General features: G+C 38.8%; 2 protein-coding genes and 1 long non-coding RNA gene across 3 annotated transcripts; all 3 read right to left on the bottom strand.

The window, feature by feature from the left end:
* Nucleotides 1–352: 352 nt before the first annotated feature.
* On the bottom strand, nucleotides 353–1,396 carry LOC129102701 (GTPase IMAP family member 7-like). Its single transcript, XM_054612948.1, has 2 exons — nucleotides 1,347–1,396; nucleotides 353–1,242 (listed from the first exon to the last, which is right to left on the bottom strand). The coding sequence occupies exons 1-2, from the start codon at nucleotides 1,372–1,374 to the stop codon at nucleotides 476–478; spliced, it is 795 nt and encodes a 264-aa protein (XP_054468923.1). The 5' UTR covers nucleotides 1,375–1,396; the 3' UTR covers nucleotides 353–475.
* A 198-nt stretch (nucleotides 1,397–1,594) lies between these two features.
* LOC129102729 (uncharacterized) lies at nucleotides 1,595–20,869 on the bottom strand. The gene is made up of 3 exons (XR_008531719.1): nucleotides 20,776–20,869; nucleotides 2,361–2,464; nucleotides 1,595–1,682 (listed from the first exon to the last, which is right to left on the bottom strand). It is a non-coding gene; the product is annotated as an uncharacterized LOC129102729 (long non-coding RNA).
* Nucleotides 8,992–10,060, bottom strand: LOC129102728 (GTPase IMAP family member 7-like). Its single transcript, XM_054612988.1, has 2 exons — nucleotides 9,986–10,060; nucleotides 8,992–9,881 (listed from the first exon to the last, which is right to left on the bottom strand). Exons 1-2 carry the CDS (start codon nucleotides 10,011–10,013, stop codon nucleotides 9,115–9,117), a joined length of 795 nt encoding a protein of 264 aa, XP_054468963.1. The 5' UTR covers nucleotides 10,014–10,060; the 3' UTR covers nucleotides 8,992–9,114.
* Nucleotides 20,870–21,216: the final 347 nt, after the last annotated feature.

Genomic DNA, 21,216 nt, shown 5'->3' on the forward strand with positions numbered 1-21,216 from the left:
ATTAACAGTTAATCCCACACCTTTACATTACTACAAATATATTTATTGTGTTTCCAAAAAAATATCAATCATTTAATTTATAACAGCAACTCTTATTTGACCTAATCTTCCAAAAAGAGATTCAATTTAAAAACATATGGAACCAAGAAAAAAGATGCAAATCAATATGCTGGAAAACCTGAAAGTAGATACTTTGGTGCTTTAACTGGATACATAGTTAACTATTAAAACTGTCACTGATCAATTTTCCAAGTCAATCACCATCAAAGAATAATTCATTGAGTTGATTACAATTACAGGTTCAGTTTCTACAATTTATGTCTAATGAGCTCTGCCAGCCACTGTGGTGGGTTTTACAAAAAGTTAATATCACACCCAGATTTTCAAAAATCATTTAGATGTTCTGTATCAAATGAGCAGAAATCTGGAAAGAAACTGAGGGCTGTTTCCATCAGACGGCAGGCATCGTGTTGGGTTAGGAGGCTGTGACGGAGGGGTCCAGGTTGTCAAGGTTGTCCTGAGAGGCAGCAGAGAGTACGGCCTGAAACAGAATGACTTTCTGTAACAACTCGGCCATGAAGGTGTAGTTGTAAACCTGTTGGCCTGTTGGGTCTATGTAATTCTTCTTCTCCTTCAAAGTGTGCTCTGCTTCCTGATACATTTCTTCAGTGAAGTGCTGTCCTCCATTTGCCGCCACCATCTCGTCGACCTTCTTGATCAGCTTCGCCACTTGAGTCCTTTTCCATCTTATCTTGTTGTTGAAGACATGGTAGCGGTTACCACATCTGTTTACCACATCTCGAAGTTTTGGGTGGCCATTTTGCAAATACTGCCTAATGGTTCGGTGCTGCAGATCATCGCCACGCGTGAACAGAACTATCATGTACTTAGACGCCTCAGGTCCGAAGATTTTCTCCAGGGCCTGCACGCAGTTCTCTTCTTCTTTGGTGAATCGTCCTACCTGGATGACCAGCAGGATAGCGTGAGGGCCAGGAGTGGACACCTGGATGCATTTTGCAATCTCTTTCTTTATGCTCTCTGCACTTTTATACGTATCCAGGATCCCAGGCGTGTCGACCACGTGGATCTCTCTGCCACCAATGGCCCGTTCTGTTTTGCAGCTCTCCGTCACAGACCGAGCACTCGCAGAAGAGTGGAAAACTTTTCTACCCACGATGGTGTTACCCACAGCACTCTTCCCGACTCCAGTTTTCCCAATCATCACAATCCTCAGTGGAGGACCTACAAACAGAAATATATTACACATCACATTAACACTGAAAATAATTAATAAAAGTGATGACTGCAATATGCTAAAATGAGTTTAAAAGAAGGTAAAACTTCACCTTCAGGGATGGAGCAGTTGATACCCATCTCTCTCTGTCCTGAACTTTTTGAAAATTGCGAGCAAGTAGGGCTCACTTTTTATTTGATTGTGAAGCTGCTTTCAGCACTCCACCCACTGGGTGGATCAACCTTTATTAGTGTGTTTCAGTCTGACACACTCCAAAGCTGATCCAGAGACTCCAGTGAAACCTTCCTGCTGTCTAATCTCTACTGAGCAGTTAAAATGAATTCTAAAAGAGATCCACCACGTAAGTGACGCTTATTTCTTCTCTCTTTTTTCAATAGTTTGGTTTCGGGGGCTGCCATGCTACAAAGGTCCATGACAAGACTCAAATCTGAAAAAAATATAGAAATAATATTTCATTTTACAATCAACACTTGAAATGATGAAGGCACTCTTATGTATCTCGAATTGCCACTGTATATTCAAATTCATGTTGATTGCTGTAGTGAGTTTCCCTGGACACATCTGAGATTCTATATGCTAATACGGTGTTTCATTAAAGTGGCTTTGAGAGCAAAATTAAGAGGCTGGATACTTGAAGAACTTTGTGCTCTTGTCCTAGCAGTAGTGGATTATAACTAAGTATATTTACCCAAGTACTATACATAAGTAGAATTTTGAGGAACTTGTAGCCTACTTTACTTGAGTATTTCAATTGTATGTAGACTTTTAGTTCACTACATCTCAGAGGGAAAAATGTTATGCTGTTAACAAAACACTGTCTGTCCTTTGCTTGTAAAGTTTCCTCAAAAAGTCTGTTTACCTTGTATTTGTTTGCTATGTTGAGTCTTAGTCTGCTGGATAATATTTCCAAATTGTGAATTAAAACATTTTACTTTTTTTTTATGTCCACAGCATATCCAGGACCGTTAACCGTAGCTCTGTTTGGAAAGAGGGTCCAGTTAAAAAACACTATTGGAAAATTTATCCTAAGTAGTGCTAGTGCTTTTGACGAAATATCAAACACCTTTGTCCTGGAAATGAACGAAGCTTTCAAAATCATCAATACCCCTGACTTCTTTGAAGAAGATTGTCTGTACCCAGACCAGATGATTATTGACTTCATGGCACATTCTGTTCCTGGTCCTGATCTGTTCATACTGGCCGTAGATTCTGAAAACTCAGAAGAGGAAAAAGTTGCAGCTCAAATCATTAAACTTCAGGAAACCTTTGGTGAAAATATCACAAAACACCTGGTCATCATGTTACAGGACATCGAAAGCTTCCATTTACTCGGTCATCTGAGGCAAAGGTTCAACTCCCGTTTGGCAACTGCCAATGAAAATCTGGCCAGTGAATGTAAGAAGTGGTGTTCGGGCCATCCGTCATTCCAGTATGACTACAAGGACTACAGTAAAGATGTTGTGATGAGAAGAAAGGCAGCCTTGGAGAAGAGAAGGTAGTTGCATCATTACTATATAGCAATTCTGACCATATATATATTTTGTTCAAATTAATCACAATTTATTGCACACTCAAGTATGCAAAATTAATTAAACTTGAGAAGTATCAAGCTCTAAATTTCCAAAAAGTACATTTCAGAAAGTAGCTATGAAAGACTTGAATTAACAAAAAGTATCCCCAGAGCCGATTGGGACATCTCTCTATTGCTATCATCTTGTATATTGTCTATTTCAGATACGATGGCTATCTGCTCTATCACCATGGGAGAGAGGGTAAATATCTGGTTTCAATTACTTTTAATTGTATGTTGTTGTAAAATGGTGACAGCCCATTTTCCCAATAGCCCATTATTCCGAAAAAACCCAATAGACCAAAAAATGGCCCATTGTACCAAAAGCCCATGTGTCGGACAGCTCAATAACCCAAAACAAACATCCATTGTTCTAAAAGCCAATTGTTCCTAAAAATACAACAAAAAGAAGCACAGGGCTCATTTCCTTTGTTGGCTGGGTTTGTTAGGCATTAGATTAGTTAGGTCTAGAGTAAGAATATCAGGGTAAGGCAATCAGAGGCAGAGTAGGGCGGGTCATACCTTTGCTATGGTAGGAAACATAAAATAGCGACCAAGATGTAGTTTTGCATAATAATTAGTCATGTGCTTCTGTTCATTGCAGGGAGAGTTCATTGCATAGGCCTTTGAAAACACGGGCATTTGTTTTTTTGGATAACAAAAACTGAAGGAATGAATTGTGTAAAGGATAAAACATTTAAAAATGTAATCTGGCTACTTTCTAACTTCCACACAGCTGGCCAATCATGCTTTGAGGTCGGATTGCGAATGTCGGATTGCTGTTTTCGTAAAGGTACAGAAATTGTTAGGAGCGAGTTCCAAATTGCCATTCGATCATCCAATAAGCAGTTCAGATGAAGCAAAGGGGCTGATGTAGTGAAGAAGGGGGCAAGTTGGGTGCTTTCGCCTCTGATCATGAAATTTTATCTCAGCTCACTGCCTATGTTTGTAAAAGTAAGCTAGCTATGAGGAAAATGCCAGGTGCAATTAAAAAGCATTTTTTTTGTTATAATTGTTTTTCTTTATAAACAGCAGTATGTATTTTGCATCCTCACAGGTGCCAACCCCATGACTCCGTCCACCTCACAAGATTCCTTTGCTGCAGTAGCACCTGAACATCACATTGGTATGCTTCGATAGATGCAATACATCACATATCAGATTATAATAAGATAGAAACTGTGACAAATTTAAAGTATATCTGTATTTTGCAGCATCCCTTAGCTAATAAAGCAGAAGTCAAGGGCAAAACAATGCTGAGATATTTAAACATGTAAGGTTATCAGCAAGTATACTGTGCAGGCATTTATGTTTGGGCTCATTTGATAAAATAATTATTTTGAAAACATTGGACATTTTGCTCTAACTGTATCTTCCAGGTAAAAGTCCCTGTGATACGTTGGACAACACATTTAACATTGTTCTGCTGGGAAAAAGTGGGACTGGAAAGAGTGCATCGGCAAACACCATAATGACTGCTGGGAAGTTAGATTCAAGATATCTATTTAGATCTGAGGCAAGCTCCATGCCGATCACAAGAAAGTGTCAGGTCCAAATACTGAGCAAGCCATTCTGGAGGGAGGTGAGATTGGTTGACACTCCAGACTTTTTTGACGAGCAAGTCAGTGACTCCCAGGAGCAGCTCGAGGAGTGTAAGAGGTACTGTCAGGCAGGGCGATGCGTGGTGTTACTCGTGTTTCAGCTCGGCCGGTTCACAGACGATGAGAAGGAAATATTACAAAAGCTGGAGGACAAGCTTGGCTGGAAGATCAGAGAAAGAACAGTCATCCTGCTGACCCACGGAGAAGACCTGAAAGGAGATCTGCAGGAGTATATAGAAACCCAGGATAGCCTCAAGAACATTGTTGAACAGTGCAGTAATCGTTGTCACCTATTCAAAAATAAATCCAAGAACTCTAAGCAAGTCATAGAGCTCATCGAGAAACTTCCTGGTTATAAAGATATTTTCTCAATGTTTGCCAAAAACAAAAATGGGGATTGCTGTGTATTGTAGCCTAGCTATATAAGCAATTGACAATGACGACAGACACATGACGTTGAGTGTAGCATTGTCTGACTCACGATGGACAGTAAAGGATTAAACTCAATGCAGGACCAGAGATATACACTTTTTTTATTCCACACATGCTTCCTTCTGGACAAAACCTGACGCCCACATAACCCACAATGCAGCTCTATTCATTTGTGTTATGCTAGTTTCAGCTAACGTAGCCCTGTGCCAGTTCCCTAAAGCAAAGATGAGCAGCTTTATACAACTTTTTTCACATATGCAGTAGTTCTACCCGAGACTTGTAAATAGACTTTGATGTATATGTAGAGGTGTATTATGCTATCTTCTTTCTTCAAATTTCTATCATTTTGGTTTTGGGGATTTTACATTTTAGTATTTTGCATTACCCGTACTAATGAATGGAGCAAGCGCACATCTCCTTGGGTTGGCGGTGTTGGGGTAACTACTGCTACTGCTAATGGTGTAACTTGAATCTATGTGAAAATTTTAATTTCAAATAGCCTGTCTATAGTGAATCTAGAAAATCGCAAAAGCACATTTTTGCAATGTATTTTGACCACAGGATTATTTGTTTTATTTGTGTCACTCGCACTAGACGTGCTGGAGAGGAGGAGGGGCTTACCTCCATGTAGACACAACAACCATAAATAATACTAACTAATGTTGCTCTGTGGATGTTGTGGAAGTACACGATTTGTTGGAAAACCAAACACAGTTGTATTTGGTTTAATAACATAATCTATTCAATGTATCTAGCAAACCTCATGTCGCCTAGTTTTAAATAACAAAATAAACAGTTTTTGCTGGAAATTATTTTCCAATAAACAGATAAAAACTATACAGAAATAACTAAAACATTATGCAGATTTGTAATAAGTCTGAATTCATGCTTTGTCAGGTCTGTGTTTAGGATCAGAAGCAGACAACTTTTCAAATGATTGTTTTCCAAATATTAATATAAAAGGAGTAGGCCAACAACAGACATTGAGCTGTTTGCCGTGGTAATTTGATTAGTGCAAAAGAAAATGGGGATTGTTGTTAGTTGTTACGGTGACAACACACGTCAGTGGGGCCATAAAGTGTGTTGTACCGCCGCTAAACTGGCAGCGGGTGTTGGCACGGAGTCGAATCAAGGTCTTCATATGGGACAGCTGACATGGCGGGACTACAAGCTCACTGATCCTACATATCAATGCTGTTGTCCCTGACTTGCCGGCTTCCGAGTACAACACTTTAATAGCCCTTATTTAAATCATTAGGTCCTAAAAGTTGTAAAATGCACTAATAACTGAAGCTGGGAGGTTGTATCCCGCTCTCTTTATAAATCCATGGCTGAAAAGTGGACGCCACTCCGACCGCCCTGATGTGTTGATTCAAATGGGAATGTTAGTACTACTCCTGTTTTATTTCTATGGTTTACCCATTTGTTTACTAGCTAGAAGTCTTTGTGTGAAATGATGTGCAAGAGTACATCCTTCAGTGGGTGCACAATGACAACAAAACTCGGACCAACTTAAAAACACAGCACCAGTAGTAGGAGACTCTACAGGGTCCTTTTAATACATCCATGGGAAATGGTGCTGAGGTGAAATATTTGCTGTTATGTGACATATATATTTTCAATTTTGTTTTTGTTTTTTTCTGTGGCACATATCGAGATTGTTCAAAGGGCTCAAAATGGTAATAGGCAACAATAAAATATATTCAATGCTCCACTCCTCCATGTTGTGTCTAGTTATTCAAAGTCTGAGTCTAGTTGGAGTTTAATTTGCCGAATCTTAGTTTGTGTGTTATGAACCCTAAAAGCCTGGTTAGACCAGAAAGCAGCACCATGAAATGCATTTGTAGTGATAATACTTGCAGGGCTAGTTGTTGAGCTACCTTAATTCCAAAGTGCAGGACTAGCATCTTTGGGGAGTCGGCCTGAGGATCTGAAAGCTGCTGGAATCTTTAAACGTAAACTTCAAATCTATCCTTTCAGCCAGGCCTTTGGTTAAGAATGGTTCATAGACCTTTTTTTTTTTACATTATTTTTTTCACTTATATTATTTTAGTAAAGTGGGAATAATTGTATACTATTTTCTATTAAGCCAGCAGTGGAGGTAGTCACAGAGTCAAAACAACATTTATACTTATTTCTTAATTACTTTTAAAATGGACTGCTACAACCACGCCCCCAGAAAAAGCTCTAGGCTTTGCCATTCGGCCCAAAAATACTTTTTCCCACAAAAAGAGAAGTCTGTTCTCAGTGGATAATGTGGTAAATCAACTTCCTCGTACAAATAATTAAGACTTAGACGCCTTATTCCCGCAGTACCCCCCACAGGCCTCCCCGAGGGACAGGGTCGTAGGCCTTCTCCAACATGTTGACAACTCTGAACAATTGTAAATTGTGAATTGAATCTGTGATCGTCTGTCTAGACCTGCGTACCTGTTTCATCCGATAGCTGACTCTAAAATGTGTTTCACAATCAGGAGAACACTGAGTTCACATTTTTCAGTGTGGCAAAGCTTATGATAAAATGTTACTGAGTCGCTTCGTACTCCTGCAAAGTCCTGGTTCAAGGTCAAGCTTAAGGTCCGCCATCTTGACAGTAGTGTTTAGTAACAGTGTTGCTACACTGTTCCCACCACTATTTCACATACTTTCTTTCTTACTTACTTTTAAAGCTGGCATGGTGGGACTACACGTCAGGTCTGCATGAATAAGTTGTGACTTGCTGCAAGTTGGTTTATACGAAAGTTAAAATGAAAGTTAGCCAGCTGCCCGAGACAGCGCTGGGCTTTGCCAATGGGGCCCCAAAAAAATTACTTTTTCCCAAGAAAAGAAAAGTATGTAATGAATACTTAAATAGCCAATATTTAATTCCGACATTTTTTGCAGTATTTTATTCGCTTATTTTATTGAATTTAAGTTATAATTTATTGTTATTATTTTGTTGGATTGTTCTAGTTTTTATTTTATACCGTTTTACTGATGTTATTGTTATTACATTCTATTTTATTACATTGCATCATTTCATTGTCTCAGATGAATTGGTCTCAGATTGTTAACCTGTACGAAAGGTGCAATAAAATAAAGATTTATCGTTTGGTCTATTGTGATTCGCACGCTATCCTCTGACATGCTAGCCAAGAATGTGCTGGCACTAGCCCAACATAAGAGCTTGGTTAGATAGCATCTGATAGGCCAACGTCAACATTGAAACTTGTCTGTACAGTTTCTGATCAAATACAGCAGAGAGGATAAATATATTCCAATAATCTGGTTAAACGATTAAATGATTATTGTGTGTATGTGTGTACATCTTTTAGTCTTTTCTGTTACTGGTTTATTATTACTGCTACAGCATAAAAGGTTGGAAAATGAAAAAAACATCTTTGGAATGCAGGAGCATGTGGTGTGGCGGTAAAAGTTGAAGGAAGTGATCTGACTTTCTGTAAATGTAGGGGAAACCAGAGCTGCTCAGCAGGATGTGTCACATTTTACATCTGCTCAGATAAAACCAACATCTCATGACAATCAGCACACACCCAAAGAAATAGTAGGATATTCACATAAAGAATATGTTCATTTTGTTAAATTGCATTAAAAAAATTACATAGGGAATAAAAAACTTGGTCAAAGGCAACATTTCAGCTCTGACAAGAGACTGACATCTTTTTCACATTAATTTTCGATATAACTTATGAACTGTTTGCACAAACAGTTGAAAGCAGGGTTTGATTAAAAAATGCACAGGATTCATGAAAAAACATAACTAGTAGACAATAGAGACCTTATTAACAGTTAATCCCACACCTTTACATTACTACAAATATATTTATTGTGTTTCCAAAAAAATATCAATCATTTAATTTATAACAGCAACTCTTATTTGACCTAATCTTCCAAAAAGAGATTCAATTTAAAAACATATGGAACCAAGAAAAAAGATGCAAATCAATATGCTGGAAAACCTGAAAGTAGATACTTTGGTGCTTTAACTGGATACATAGTTAACTATTAAAACTGTCACTGATCAATTTTCCAAGTCAATCACCATCAAAGAATAATTCATTGAGTTGATTACAATTACAGGTTCAGTTTCTACAATTTATGTCTAATGAGCTCTGCCAGCCACTGTGGTGGGTTTTACAAAAAGTTAATATCACACCCAGATTTTCAAAAATCATTTAGATGTTCTGTATCAAATGAGCAGAAATCTGGAAAGAAACTGAGGGCTGTTTCCATCAGACGGCAGGCATCGTGTTGGGTTAGGAGGCTGTGACGGAGGGGTCCAGGTTGTCAAGGTTGTCCTGAGAGGCAGCAGAGAGTACGGCCTGAAACAGAATGACTTTCTGTAACAACTCGGCCATGAAGGTGTAGTTGTAAACCTGTTGGCCTGTTGGGTCTATGTAATTCTTCTTCTCCTTCAAAGTGTGCTCTGCTTCCTGATACATTTCTTCAGTGAAGTGCTGTCCTCCATTTGCCGCCACCATCTCGTCGACCTTCTTGATCAGCTTCGCCACTTGAGTCCTTTTCCATCTTATCTTGTTGTTGAAGACATGGTAGCGGTTACCACATCTGTTTACCACATCTCGAAGTTTTGGGTGGCCATTTTGCAAATACTGCCTAATGGTTCGGTGCTGCAGATCATCGCCACGCGTGAACAGAACTATCATGTACTTAGACGCCTCAGGTCCGAAGATTTTCTCCAGGGCCTGCACGCAGTTCTCTTCTTCTTTGGTGAATCGTCCTACCTGGATGACCAGCAGGATAGCGTGAGGGCCAGGAGTGGACACCTGGATGCATTTTGCAATCTCTTTCTTTATGCTCTCTGCACTTTTATACGTATCCAGGATCCCAGGCGTGTCGACCACGTGGATCTCTCTGCCACCAATGGCCCGTTCTGTTTTGCAGCTCTCCGTCACAGACCGAGCACTCGCAGAAGAGTGGAAAACTTCTCTACCCACGATGGTGTTACCCACAGCACTCTTCCCGACTCCAGTTTTCCCAATCATCACAATCCTCAGTGGAGGACCTACAAACAGAAATATATTACACATCACATTAACACTGAAAATAATTAATAAAAGTGATGACTGCAATATGCTAAAATGAGTTTAAAAGAAGGTAAAACTTCACCTTCAGGGATGGAGCAGTTGATACCCATCTCTCTCTGTCCTGAACTTTTTGAAAATTGCGAGCAAGTAGGGCTCACTTTTTATTTGATTGTGAAGCTGCTTTCAGCACTCCACCCACTGGGTGGATCAACCTTTATTAGTGTGTTTCAGTCTGACACACTCCAAAGCTGATCCAGAGACTCCAGTGAAACCTTCCTGCTGTCTAATCTCTACTGAGCAGTTAAAATGAATTCTAAAAGAGATCCACCACGTAAGTGACGCTTATTTCTTCTCTCTTTTTTCAATAGTTTGGTTTCGGGGGCTGCCATGTTACAAAGGTCCATGACAAGACTCAAATCTGAAAAAAATATAGAAATAATATTTAATTTTACAATCAACACTTGAAATGATGAAGGCACTCTTATGTATCTCGAATTGCCACTGTATATTCAAATTCATGTTGATTGCTGTAGTGAGTTTCCCCTGGACACATCTGAGATTCTATATGCTAATACGGTGTTTCATTAAAGTGGCTTTGAGAGCAAAATTAAGAGGCTGGATACTTGAAGAACTTTGTGCTCTTGTCCTAGCAGTAGTGGATTATAACTAAGTATATTTACCCAAGTACTATACATAAGCAGAATTTTGAGGAACTTGTAGCCTACTTTACTTGAGTATTTCAATTGTATGTAGACTTTTAGTTCACTACATCTCAGAGGGAAAAATGTCTGTCCTTTGCTTGTAAAGTTTCCTCAAAAAGTCTGTTTACCTTGTATTTGTTTGCTATGTTGAGTCTTAGTCTGCTGGATAATATTTCCAAATTGTGAATTAAAACATTTTACTTTTTTTTTATGTCCACAGCATATCCAGGACCGTTAACCGTAGCTCTGTTTGGAAAGAGGGTCCAGTTAAAAAACACTATTGGAAAATTTATCTTAAGTAGTGCTAGTGCTTTTGACGAAATATCAAACACCTTTGTCCTGGAAATGAACGAAGCTTTCAAAATCATCAATACCCCTGACTTCTTTGAAGAAGATTGTCTGTACCCGGACCAGATGATTATTGACTTCATGGCACATTCTGTTCCTGGTCCTGATCTGTTCATACTGGCGGTAGATTCTGAAAACTCAGAAGAGGAAAAAGTTGCAGCTCAAATCATTAAACTTCAGGAAACCTTTGGTGAAAATATCACAAAACACCTGGTCATCATGTTACAGGACATCGAAAGCTTCCATTTACTCGGTCATCTGAGGCAAAGGTTCAACTCCCGTTTGGCAACCAATGAAAATCTGGCCAGTGAATGTAAGAAGTGGTGTTCGGGCCATCCGTCATTCCAGTATGACTACAAGGACTACAGTAAAGATGTTGTGATGAGAAGAAAGGCAGCCTTGGAGAAGAGAAGGTAGTTGCATCATTACTATATAGCAATTCTGACCATATATATATTTTGTTCAAATTAATCACAATTTATTGCACACTCAAGTATGCAAAATTAATTAAACTTGAGAAGTATCAAGCTCTAAATTTCCAAAAAGTACATTTCAGAAAGTAGCTATGAAAGACTTGAATTAACAAAAAGTATCCCCAGAGCCGATTGGGACATCTCTCTATTGCTATCATCTTGTATATTGTCTATTTCAGATACGATGGCTATCTGCTCTATCACCATGGGAGAGAGGGTAAATATCTGGTTTCAATTACTTTTAATTGTATGTTGTTGTAAAATGGTGACAGCCCATTTTCCCAATAGCCCATTATTCCGAAAAAACCCAATAGACCAAAAAATGGCCCATTGTACCAAAAGCCCATGTGTCGGACAGCTCAATAACCCAAAACAAACATCCATTGTTCTAAAAGCCAATTGTTCCTAAAAATACAACAAAAAGAAGCACAGGGCTCATTTCCTTTGTTGGCTGGGTTTGTTAGGCATTAGATTAGTTAGGTCTAGAGTAAGAATATCAGGGTAAGGCAATCAGAGGCAGAGTAGGGCGGGTCATACCTTTGCTATGGTAGGAAACATAAAATAGCGACCAAGATGTAGTTTTGCATAATAATTAGTCATGTGCTTCTGTTCATTGCAGGGAGAGTTCATTGCATAGGCCTTTGAAAACACGGGCATTTGTTTTTTTGGATAACAAAAACTGAAGGAATGAATTGTGTAAAGGATAAAACATTTAAAAATGTAATCTGGCTACTTTCTAACTTCCACACAGCTGGCCAATCATGCTTTGAGGTCGGATTGCGAATGTCGGATTGCTGTTTTCGTAAAGGTACAGAAATTGTTAGGAGCGAGTTCCAAATTGCCATTCGATCATCCAATAAGCAGTTCAGATGAAGCAAAGGGGCTGATGTAGTGAAGAAGGGGGCAAGTTGGGTGCTTTCGCCTCTGATCATGAAATTTTATCTCAGCTCACTGCCTATGTTTGTAAAAGTAAGCTAGCTATGAGGAAAATGCCAGGTGCAATTAAAAAGCATTTTTTTTGTTATAATTGTTTTTCTTTATAAACAGCAGTATGTATTTTGCATCCTCACAGGTGCCAACCCCATGACTCCGTCCACCTCACAAGATTCCTTTGCTGCAGTAGCACCTGAACATCACATTGGTATGCTTCGATAGATGCAATACATCACATATCAGATTATAATAAGATAGAAACTGTGACAAATTTAAAGTATATCTGTATTTTGCAGCATCCCTTAGCTAATAAAGCAGAAGTCAAGGGCAAAACAATGCTGAGATATTTAAACATGTAAGGTTATCAGCAAGTATACTGTGCAGGCATTTATGTTTGGGCTCATTTGATAAAATAATTATTTTGAAAACATTGGACATTTTGCTCTAACTGTATCTTCCAGGTAAAAGTCCCTGTGATACGTTGGACAACACATTTAACATTGTTCTGCTGGGAAAAAGTGGGACTGGAAAGAGTGCATCGGCAAACACCATAATGACTGCTGGGAAGTTAGATTCAAGATATCTATTTAGATCTGAGGCAAGCTCCATGCCGATCACAAGAAAGTGTCAGGTCCAAATACTGAGCAAGCCATTCTGGAGGGAGGTGAGATTGGTTGACACTCCAGACTTTTTTGACGAGCAAGTCAGTGACTCCCAGGAGCAGCTCGAGGAGTGTAAGAGGTACTGTCAGGCAGGGCGATGCGTGGTGTTACTCGTGTTTCAGCTCGGCCGGTTCACAGACGATGAGAAGGAAATATTACAAAAGCTGGAGGACAAGCTTGGCTGGAAGATCAGAGAAAGAACAGTCATCCTGCTGACCCACGGAGAAGACCTGAAAGGAGATCTGCAGGAGTATATAGAAACCCAGGATAGCCTCAAGAACATTGTTGAACAGTGCAGTAATCGTTGTCACCTATTCAAAAATAAATCCAAGAACTCTAAGCAAGTCATAGAGCTCATCGAGAAACTTCCTGGTTATAAAGATATTTTCTCAATGTTTGCCAAAAACAAAAATGGGGATTGCTGTGTATTGTAGCCTAGCTATATAAGCAATTGACAATGACGACAGACACATGACGTTGAGTGTAGCATTGTCTGACTCACGATGGACAGTAAAGGATTAAACTCAATGCAGGACCAGAGATATACACTTTTTTTATTCCACACATGCTTCCTTCTGGACAAAACCTGACGCCCACATAACCCACAATGCAGCTCTATTCATTTGTGTTATGCTAGTTTCAGCTAACGTAGCCCTGTGCCAGTTCCCTAAAGCAAAGATGAGCAGCTTTATACAACTTTTTTCACATATGCAGTAGTTCTACCCGAGACTTGTAAATAGACTTTGATGTATATGTAGAGGTGTATTATGCTATCTTCTTTCTTCAAATTTCTATCATTTTGGTTTTGGGGATTTTACATTTTAGTATTTTGCATTACCCGTACTAATGAATGGAGCAAGCGCACATCTCCTTGGGTTGGCGGTGTTGGGGTAACTACTGCTACTGCTAAAGGTGTAACTTGAATCTATGTGAAAATTTAAATTTCAAATAGCCTGTCTATAGTGAATCTAGAAAATCGCAAAAGCACATTTTTGCAATGTATTTTGACCACAGGATTATTTGTTTTATTTGTGTCACTCGCACTAGACGTGCTGGAGAGGAGGAGGGGCTTACCTCCATGTAGACACAACAACCATAAATAATACTAACTAATGTTGCTCTGTGGATGTTGTGGAAGTACACGATTTGTTGGAAAACCAAACACAGTTGTATTTGGTTTAATAACATAATCTATTCAATGTATCTAGCAAACCTCATGTCGCCTAGTTTTAAATAACAAAATAAACAGTTTTTGCTGGAAATTATTTTCCAATAAACAGATAAAAACTATACAGAAATAACTAAAACATTATGCAGATTTGTAATAAGTCTGAATTCATGCTTTGTCAGGTCTGTGTTTAGGATCAGAAGCAGACAACTTTTCAAATGATTGTTTTCCAAATATTAATATAAAAGGAGTAGGCCAACAACAGACATTGAGCTGTTTGCCGTGGTAATTTGATTAGTGCAAAAGAAAATGGGGATTGTTGTTAGTTGTTACGGTGACAACACACGTCAGTGGGGCCATAAAGTGTGTTGTACCGCCGCTAAACTGGCAGCGGGTGTTGGCACGGAGTCGAATCAAGGTCTTCATATGGGACAGCTGACATGGCGGGACTACAAGCTCACTGATCCTACATATCAATGCTGTTGTCCCTGACTTGCCGGCTTCCGAGTACAACACTTTAATAGCCCTTATTTAAATCATTAGGTCCTAAAAGTTGTAAAATGCACTAATAACTGAAGCTGGGAGGTTGTATCCCGCTCTCTTTATAAATCCATGGCTGAAAAGTGGACGCCACTCCGACCGCCCTGATGTGTTGATTCAAATGGGAATGTTAGTACTACTCCTGTTTTATTTCTATGGTTTACCCATTTGTTTACTAGCTAGAAGTCTTTGTGTGAAATGATGTGCAAGAGTACATCCTTCAGTGGGTGCACAATGACAACAAAACTCGGACCAACTTAAAAACACAGCACCAGTAGTAGGAGACTCTACAGGGTCCTTTTAATACATCCATGGGAAATGGTGCTGAGGTGAAATATTTGCTGTTATGTGACATATATATTTTCAATTTTGTTTTTGTTTTTTTCTGTGGCACATATCGAGATTGTTCAAAGGGCTCAAAATGGTAATAGGCAACAATAAAATATATTCAATGCTCCACTCCTCCATGTTGTGTCTAGTTATTCAAAGTCTGAGTCTAGTTGGAGTTTAATTTGCCGAATCTTAGTTTGTGTGTTATGAACCCTAAAAGCCTGGTTAGACCAGAAAGCAGCACCATGAAATGCATTTGTAGTGATAATACTTGCAGGGCTAGTTGTTGAGCTACCTTAATTCCAAAGTGCAGGACTAGCATCTTTGGGGAGTCGGCCTGAGGATCTGAAAGCTGCTGGAATCTTTAAACGTAAACTTCAAATCTATCCTTTCAGCCAGGCCTTTGGTTAAGAATGGTTCATAGACCTGGATGATGAATGTTAGTTTTTTTTTTACATTATTTTTTTCACTTATATTATTTTAGTAAAGTGGGAATAATTGTATACTATTTTCTATTAAGCCAGCAGTGGAGGTAGTCACAGAGTCAAAACAACATTTATACTTATTTCTTAATTACTTTTAAAATGGACTGCTACAACCACGCCCCCAGAAAAAGCTCTAGGCTTTGCCATTCGGCCCAAAAATACTTTTTCCCACAAAAAGAGAAGTCTGTTCTCAGTGGATAATGTGGTAAATCAACTTCCTCGTACAAATAATTAAGACTTAGACGCCTTATTCCCGCAGTACCCCCCACAGGCCTCCCCGAGGGACAGGGTCGTAGGCCTTCTCCAACATGTTGACAACTCTGAACAATTGTAAATTGTGAATTGAATCTGTGATCGTCTGTCTAGACCTGCGTACCTGTTTCATCCGATAGCTGACTCTAAAATGTGTTTCACAATCAGGAGAACACTGAGTTCACATTTTTCAGTGTGGCAAAGCTTATGATAAAATGTTACTGAGTCGCTTCGTACTCCTGCAAAGTCCTGGTTCAAGGTCAAGCTTAAGGTCCGCCATCTTGACAGTAGTGTTTAGTAACAGTGTTGCTACACTGTTCCCACCACTATTTCACATACTTTCTTTCTTACTTACTTTTAAAGCTGGCATGGTGGGACTACACGTCAGGTCTGCATGAATAAGTTGTGACTTGCAACAAGTTGGTTTATACGAAAGTTAAAATGAAAGTTAGCCAGCTGCAACCGCGCCCCGAGACAGCGCTGGGCTTTGCCAATGGGGCCCCAAAAAAATTACTTTTTCCCAAGAAAAGAAAAGTATGTAATGAATACTTAAATAGCCAATATTTAATTCCGACATTTTTTGCAGTATTTTATTCGCTTATTTTATTGAATTTAAGTTATAATTTTTATATTATTTTGTTGGATTGTTCTAGTTTTTATTTTATACCGTTTTACTGATGTTATTGTTATTACATTCTATTTTATTACATTGCATCATTTCATTGTCTCAGATGAATTGGTCTCAGATTGTTAACCTGTACGAAAGGTGCAATAAAATAAAGATTTATCGTTTGGTCTATTGTGATTCGCACGCTATCCTCTGACATGCTAGCCAAGAATGTGCTGGCACTAGCCCAACATAAGAGCTTGGTTAGATAGCATCTGATAGGCCAACGTCAACATTGAAACTTGTCTGTACAGTTTCTGATCAAATACAGCAGAGAGGATAAATATATTCCAATAATCTGGTTAAACGATTAAATGATTATTGTGTGTATGTGTGTACATCTTTTAGTCTTTTCTGTTACTGGTTTATTATGAACAGCTACTTTGATGAGTTTAATTATGAAGTTGCCATTCATTATTGTATCAGAGTTGCATTCTGGAATATTGGAATAAAACAATAGAAGGGGAAAAAACGTAAAATGTAGGATTCTTTGGTGTTCTGAGAAATTGCAGGGTGAAAAAACACAGAAGACTGTCACTAAACGGCAGATCAAAAATAAAACATTGTTGTTCAGAGCTGTCTGCCTCTGAAACATGTTTCATAAGAGAGCTGTTGAGCAAGATATTTCACATTGTTAAGTTTGGCCAAGCTTGTGTAAAATATGTCTTTGTACTTCGTACGTCCCTTCAGTGTAATTAAACTTTTTAAACATTCAGTTTTTTCTTTCCTTTCACGTAGCGGGTAACAAGCTTTACGGCCATGAAATTGATTTTATTCCATCAGCTTCTTTCTCTGAGTCATGGAGTCCTACATGAGGTAGGAGGATGAGGATACATTTTCGCAAAAACTTTAAGTTATGCTTCTCTTGTCCTGAATATTTAATGTTATAGAGAACTAATAACCACATATTTAGGGACTTTAGATGTCTAGTTTGGCATTTGGGGGAATTGAGCTTACTATCGACCTTTTCATAACCAGCGTGGTTGGACCCATTTGTTGTGTCCTGTTATTGTCCACTAGGTGTCACTCTTGTCTCAGTTTTCTCTTCCTGTCAGTCACAGGCCTGAAGTCCTCCTTCAGGTGTGTGACGGTTAGAGCTGTGTTGCTTGAGCAGGTAAAAAATCCAGTATTAAAGATTCTGCTACTTTACTTGAGTATTTGCATTTTGGACACCTTATACTTTCTATCCTTTGAAAACTCTGCATAATTATTTTTCCACTCTTTTGTGTTTGTATAATTACCAGTTGCAGAACTGCACATCTGACTCAATTTTGACATACTGATACTGTAAGAGAACAAGACGGTTTCCAGTCATAGGGTTTGAAATATTTGCATTAAAGTTATAAAATGTTTCAACCATTTAAGTTTCAATACATTCATTGATTCTAAGTCAAATGCATTGAAACTACCCTCTTTAACAGACTAACCAAAACCCCTTTTATTATAAAATGGTGTAAGTTTTTCAAATACAATTTACGACTACATCATTCATTTGAGATCAGATATTTAGGACCTGCCAATGAAGAAGCAGAATAATAAAGATGAACATTTTTGTGAATACAAAGACAGCCAAAGATAGAAATGTCCCTCCACAAGCAGTTATTAATCAAGGACTGTCCTTTTTTCAAATTTTCTATAAAATTGAAATAACGTCAACTGTTCACATATTCTGAATTTTATTTCAAAATATAATATTTAGTATTGAATGGAACAGAAGTAATGCAAAAAGATGAAGAGGAAAACTTGTGTATGGCTAATAGTTTACATTCATGTTCATTCAAATTTAAACCAGAAGCATTAGAACACATTCCTATAAGTTCAGAATCTTGGGATGTGTGTGTGTGTGTGTGTGTGTGTGTGTGTGTGTGTGTGTGTGTGTGTGTGTGTGTGTGTGTGTGTGTGTGTGTGTGTGTGTGTGTGTGTGTGGTGTGTGCCGGTGGCTTTGAGTGCGGCAGCTTCCCCCCTCCCTCCTCCTGGTTGCTGGCTGATTGAGCACACCTTCATCTCATCAGGCTCTGTACATATACCCCAGTTCTCCAGTCACTTATTGCCAGGTCATTCAGTCTGCTACAGTGGTAGCACGCGCTCTCTGCAAAGCTCCCAATCCAAACCTCCACACTCATAGACTTTAAGGGGCGTTCCAGGAAAGTCTGTTAAGGTTTAGTTCTGTCCCACTGTCAAATCCCAGAGTGTTAGAGGGATCTCTCACAGACATTTTGAGCCCTTTATGAACGCTTTCCTTAAGAATGCATTTCAGCAGAATTTGTGTAAGGGAATTATCCCCAATTCCAAGGGTTGTGACGTTAAACACAGGGTTACAGTGGAAGCCGAAGATGTTAAAAAAAAAAGGTTAACAAAGAGAATGATTCATGGGTGTTCAGTCTGGCATATTAAATTTACACAGAAACTTTATGGATTTAATATTGTACATAAAAACACATGAAATCAGAGGAACGCAAGTAGATACTATATAACACAACTTTACTCAACCATTTCTTTTAATTTTAATTTTAATAGATTGTTTGACAATTGCATCTCGTCTCGTGATGGAAGAGCCTGGAAGAAGTTATTTGCCTCTGGGGGAATTACCCACAATTCCCCTTGCATTCCCCTCAGGGGCCATCAGGGGGCGTCTCCTCAGTTTGCAAAAAGAAGTCAGATTCTATGCAGGTCTTTGAGAAAATGACCCTACCTCTCATCAGTGGGGATTTTTATATGAAAATTTTGGTGGGGCCACACAATATTCATACAAGAAAATGTGATGATGCAATCCAAACATACCATAGATATATCACATTGAACCTTACTCTCACAACAGATCAACTGCAAGCGAGTGAGAGAGGAGACACTGCGCTGGCTGTGTCCAATGTATCACCAATAGCATAGTGGAAAAAATTCCAGCCAAATAATTCCATCTAAAATCCCACAATGAAGACCTGACAACATATCTCTTCATACCAACACATGGTCCTATGTGTTGGTATGAAGAGATATGTCGCCAAATGAAATATTACGCTATATATATCATATAGCCTACTAATAAGCTTACTTACTAACATTGTACATGCAATCCAAAAGTTAGTTTTGAATAATGGCTGAAGTGCCCTTAAAATGGGGTTGAGCTTCGTAAAGGTTCCTTGGCCTGGATCCAAATATGCATCTACAAATGTCAGGGTGTATCGGGCCATCATAGTCATGTCCACACAAGACAATTTAGCACTTTCCACCAAGTTTTATAAGGGGGTTAATTGAGCTTACTATCGATCTTTTCATAACCAGTGTGGTTGGACCCATTTGTTGTGTCCTGTTATTGTCCACTAGGTGTCACTCTTGTCTCAGTTTTCTCTTCCTGTCAGTCACAGGCCTGAAGTCCTCCTTCAGGTGTGTGACGGTTAGAGCTGCGTTGCTTGAGCAGGTAAAAAATCCAGTATTAAAGATTCTGCTACTTTACTTGAGTATTTGCATTTTGGACACTTTATACTTTCTATCCTTTGAAAACTCTGCATAATTATTTTTCCACTCTTTTGTGTTTGTATTATTACCAGCTGCAGAACTGCACATCTGACTCAATTTTGACATACTGATACTGTAAGAGAACAAGACGGTTTCCAGTCATAGGGTTTGAAATATTTGCATTAAAGTTATAAAATGTTTCAGCCATTTAAGTTTCAATACATTCATTGATTCTAAGTCAAATGCATTGAAACTACCCTCTTTAACAGACTAACCAAAACCCCTTTTATTATAAAATGGTGGTAAAAGTTTTTCAAATACAATTTACGACTACATCATTCGGCGTCTCTACGTCACTCCTCAGCAGTTCAAATATGGTCTCTTTCATTCCGTGGTTGCACAAAAGCCAAGATGGCCACAGCCAAAATCGCCGAACTTAAATCTCAAAATAACAGTCCACAAACCAATGGGTGACGTCTCGAAGACTACGTCCACTTTCTATATACAGTCTATACTCCAGACTTTGGGGAACGCGCCTCAAAGTCCAGGAAGGTTTTCAAATCTTTCCAATCGTTGAGTGTTTAAGAGTGATCTCACATTTTGAACCCTTAATGAAGTATTTCCTTAAGACTGCAATTCTGCAGAATTTGTGTAAGGGAATGACCCACAGTTCAAAAGGTTATGAGGTTAAACACAGGGTTACCAGTGGCAGCCGGAGACTTAAAAAAAGGAAAACAAAGAGAACGGCTCATGATTGTTCAGCCTGGCATATTCAATTTACAGAGAAACATTAAGGATTTAAGATGGAACATAATAACACATGAAATCAGAGGAATGCAAGCAGAGAGTATATTACACACCTGGTTTATATCATCAACCATTTCTTGATGGCTTGCCCTTGCAGCCTCTTACACTTGTAGGGTGGGACATGGGATTGGGCCTTATTTCTTTGTGTTGTTGCTCTTAAGTAACTGTTTGTTTTCACAGTGTTCCAGAAACTGGTTCTCTGCCTGCCTGCTCTCATCAGCCACACCTGCCTGCCTCGCCATCTTCCCCCTTCCCCCCTGCAAAAACAATCCCTTCCTCATTTTACTGGCCCGTCTTGAGTCTGCTTTTGGGTCCAACTGCCTCTGCTGAAATGTAACACCTGCTAGGAATCCACACTGAGTTTCTGCAGTTATATCAGATATTCCTTTGTTATAGTCTATTGGCTATTAAATGATTGAAGGTTAATAATCAACATTTAAGTTGTTAATAGGCCTGAGGTTGTTAATTTGTCTTTTATCTATCACAGGTTTTAT

The sequence above is a fragment of the Anoplopoma fimbria genome, chromosome 14 (genome assembly GCF_027596085.1).
Source record: "Anoplopoma fimbria isolate UVic2021 breed Golden Eagle Sablefish chromosome 14, Afim_UVic_2022, whole genome shotgun sequence".
Lineage (NCBI taxonomy): Eukaryota > Metazoa > Chordata > Actinopteri > Perciformes > Anoplopomatidae > Anoplopoma > Anoplopoma fimbria.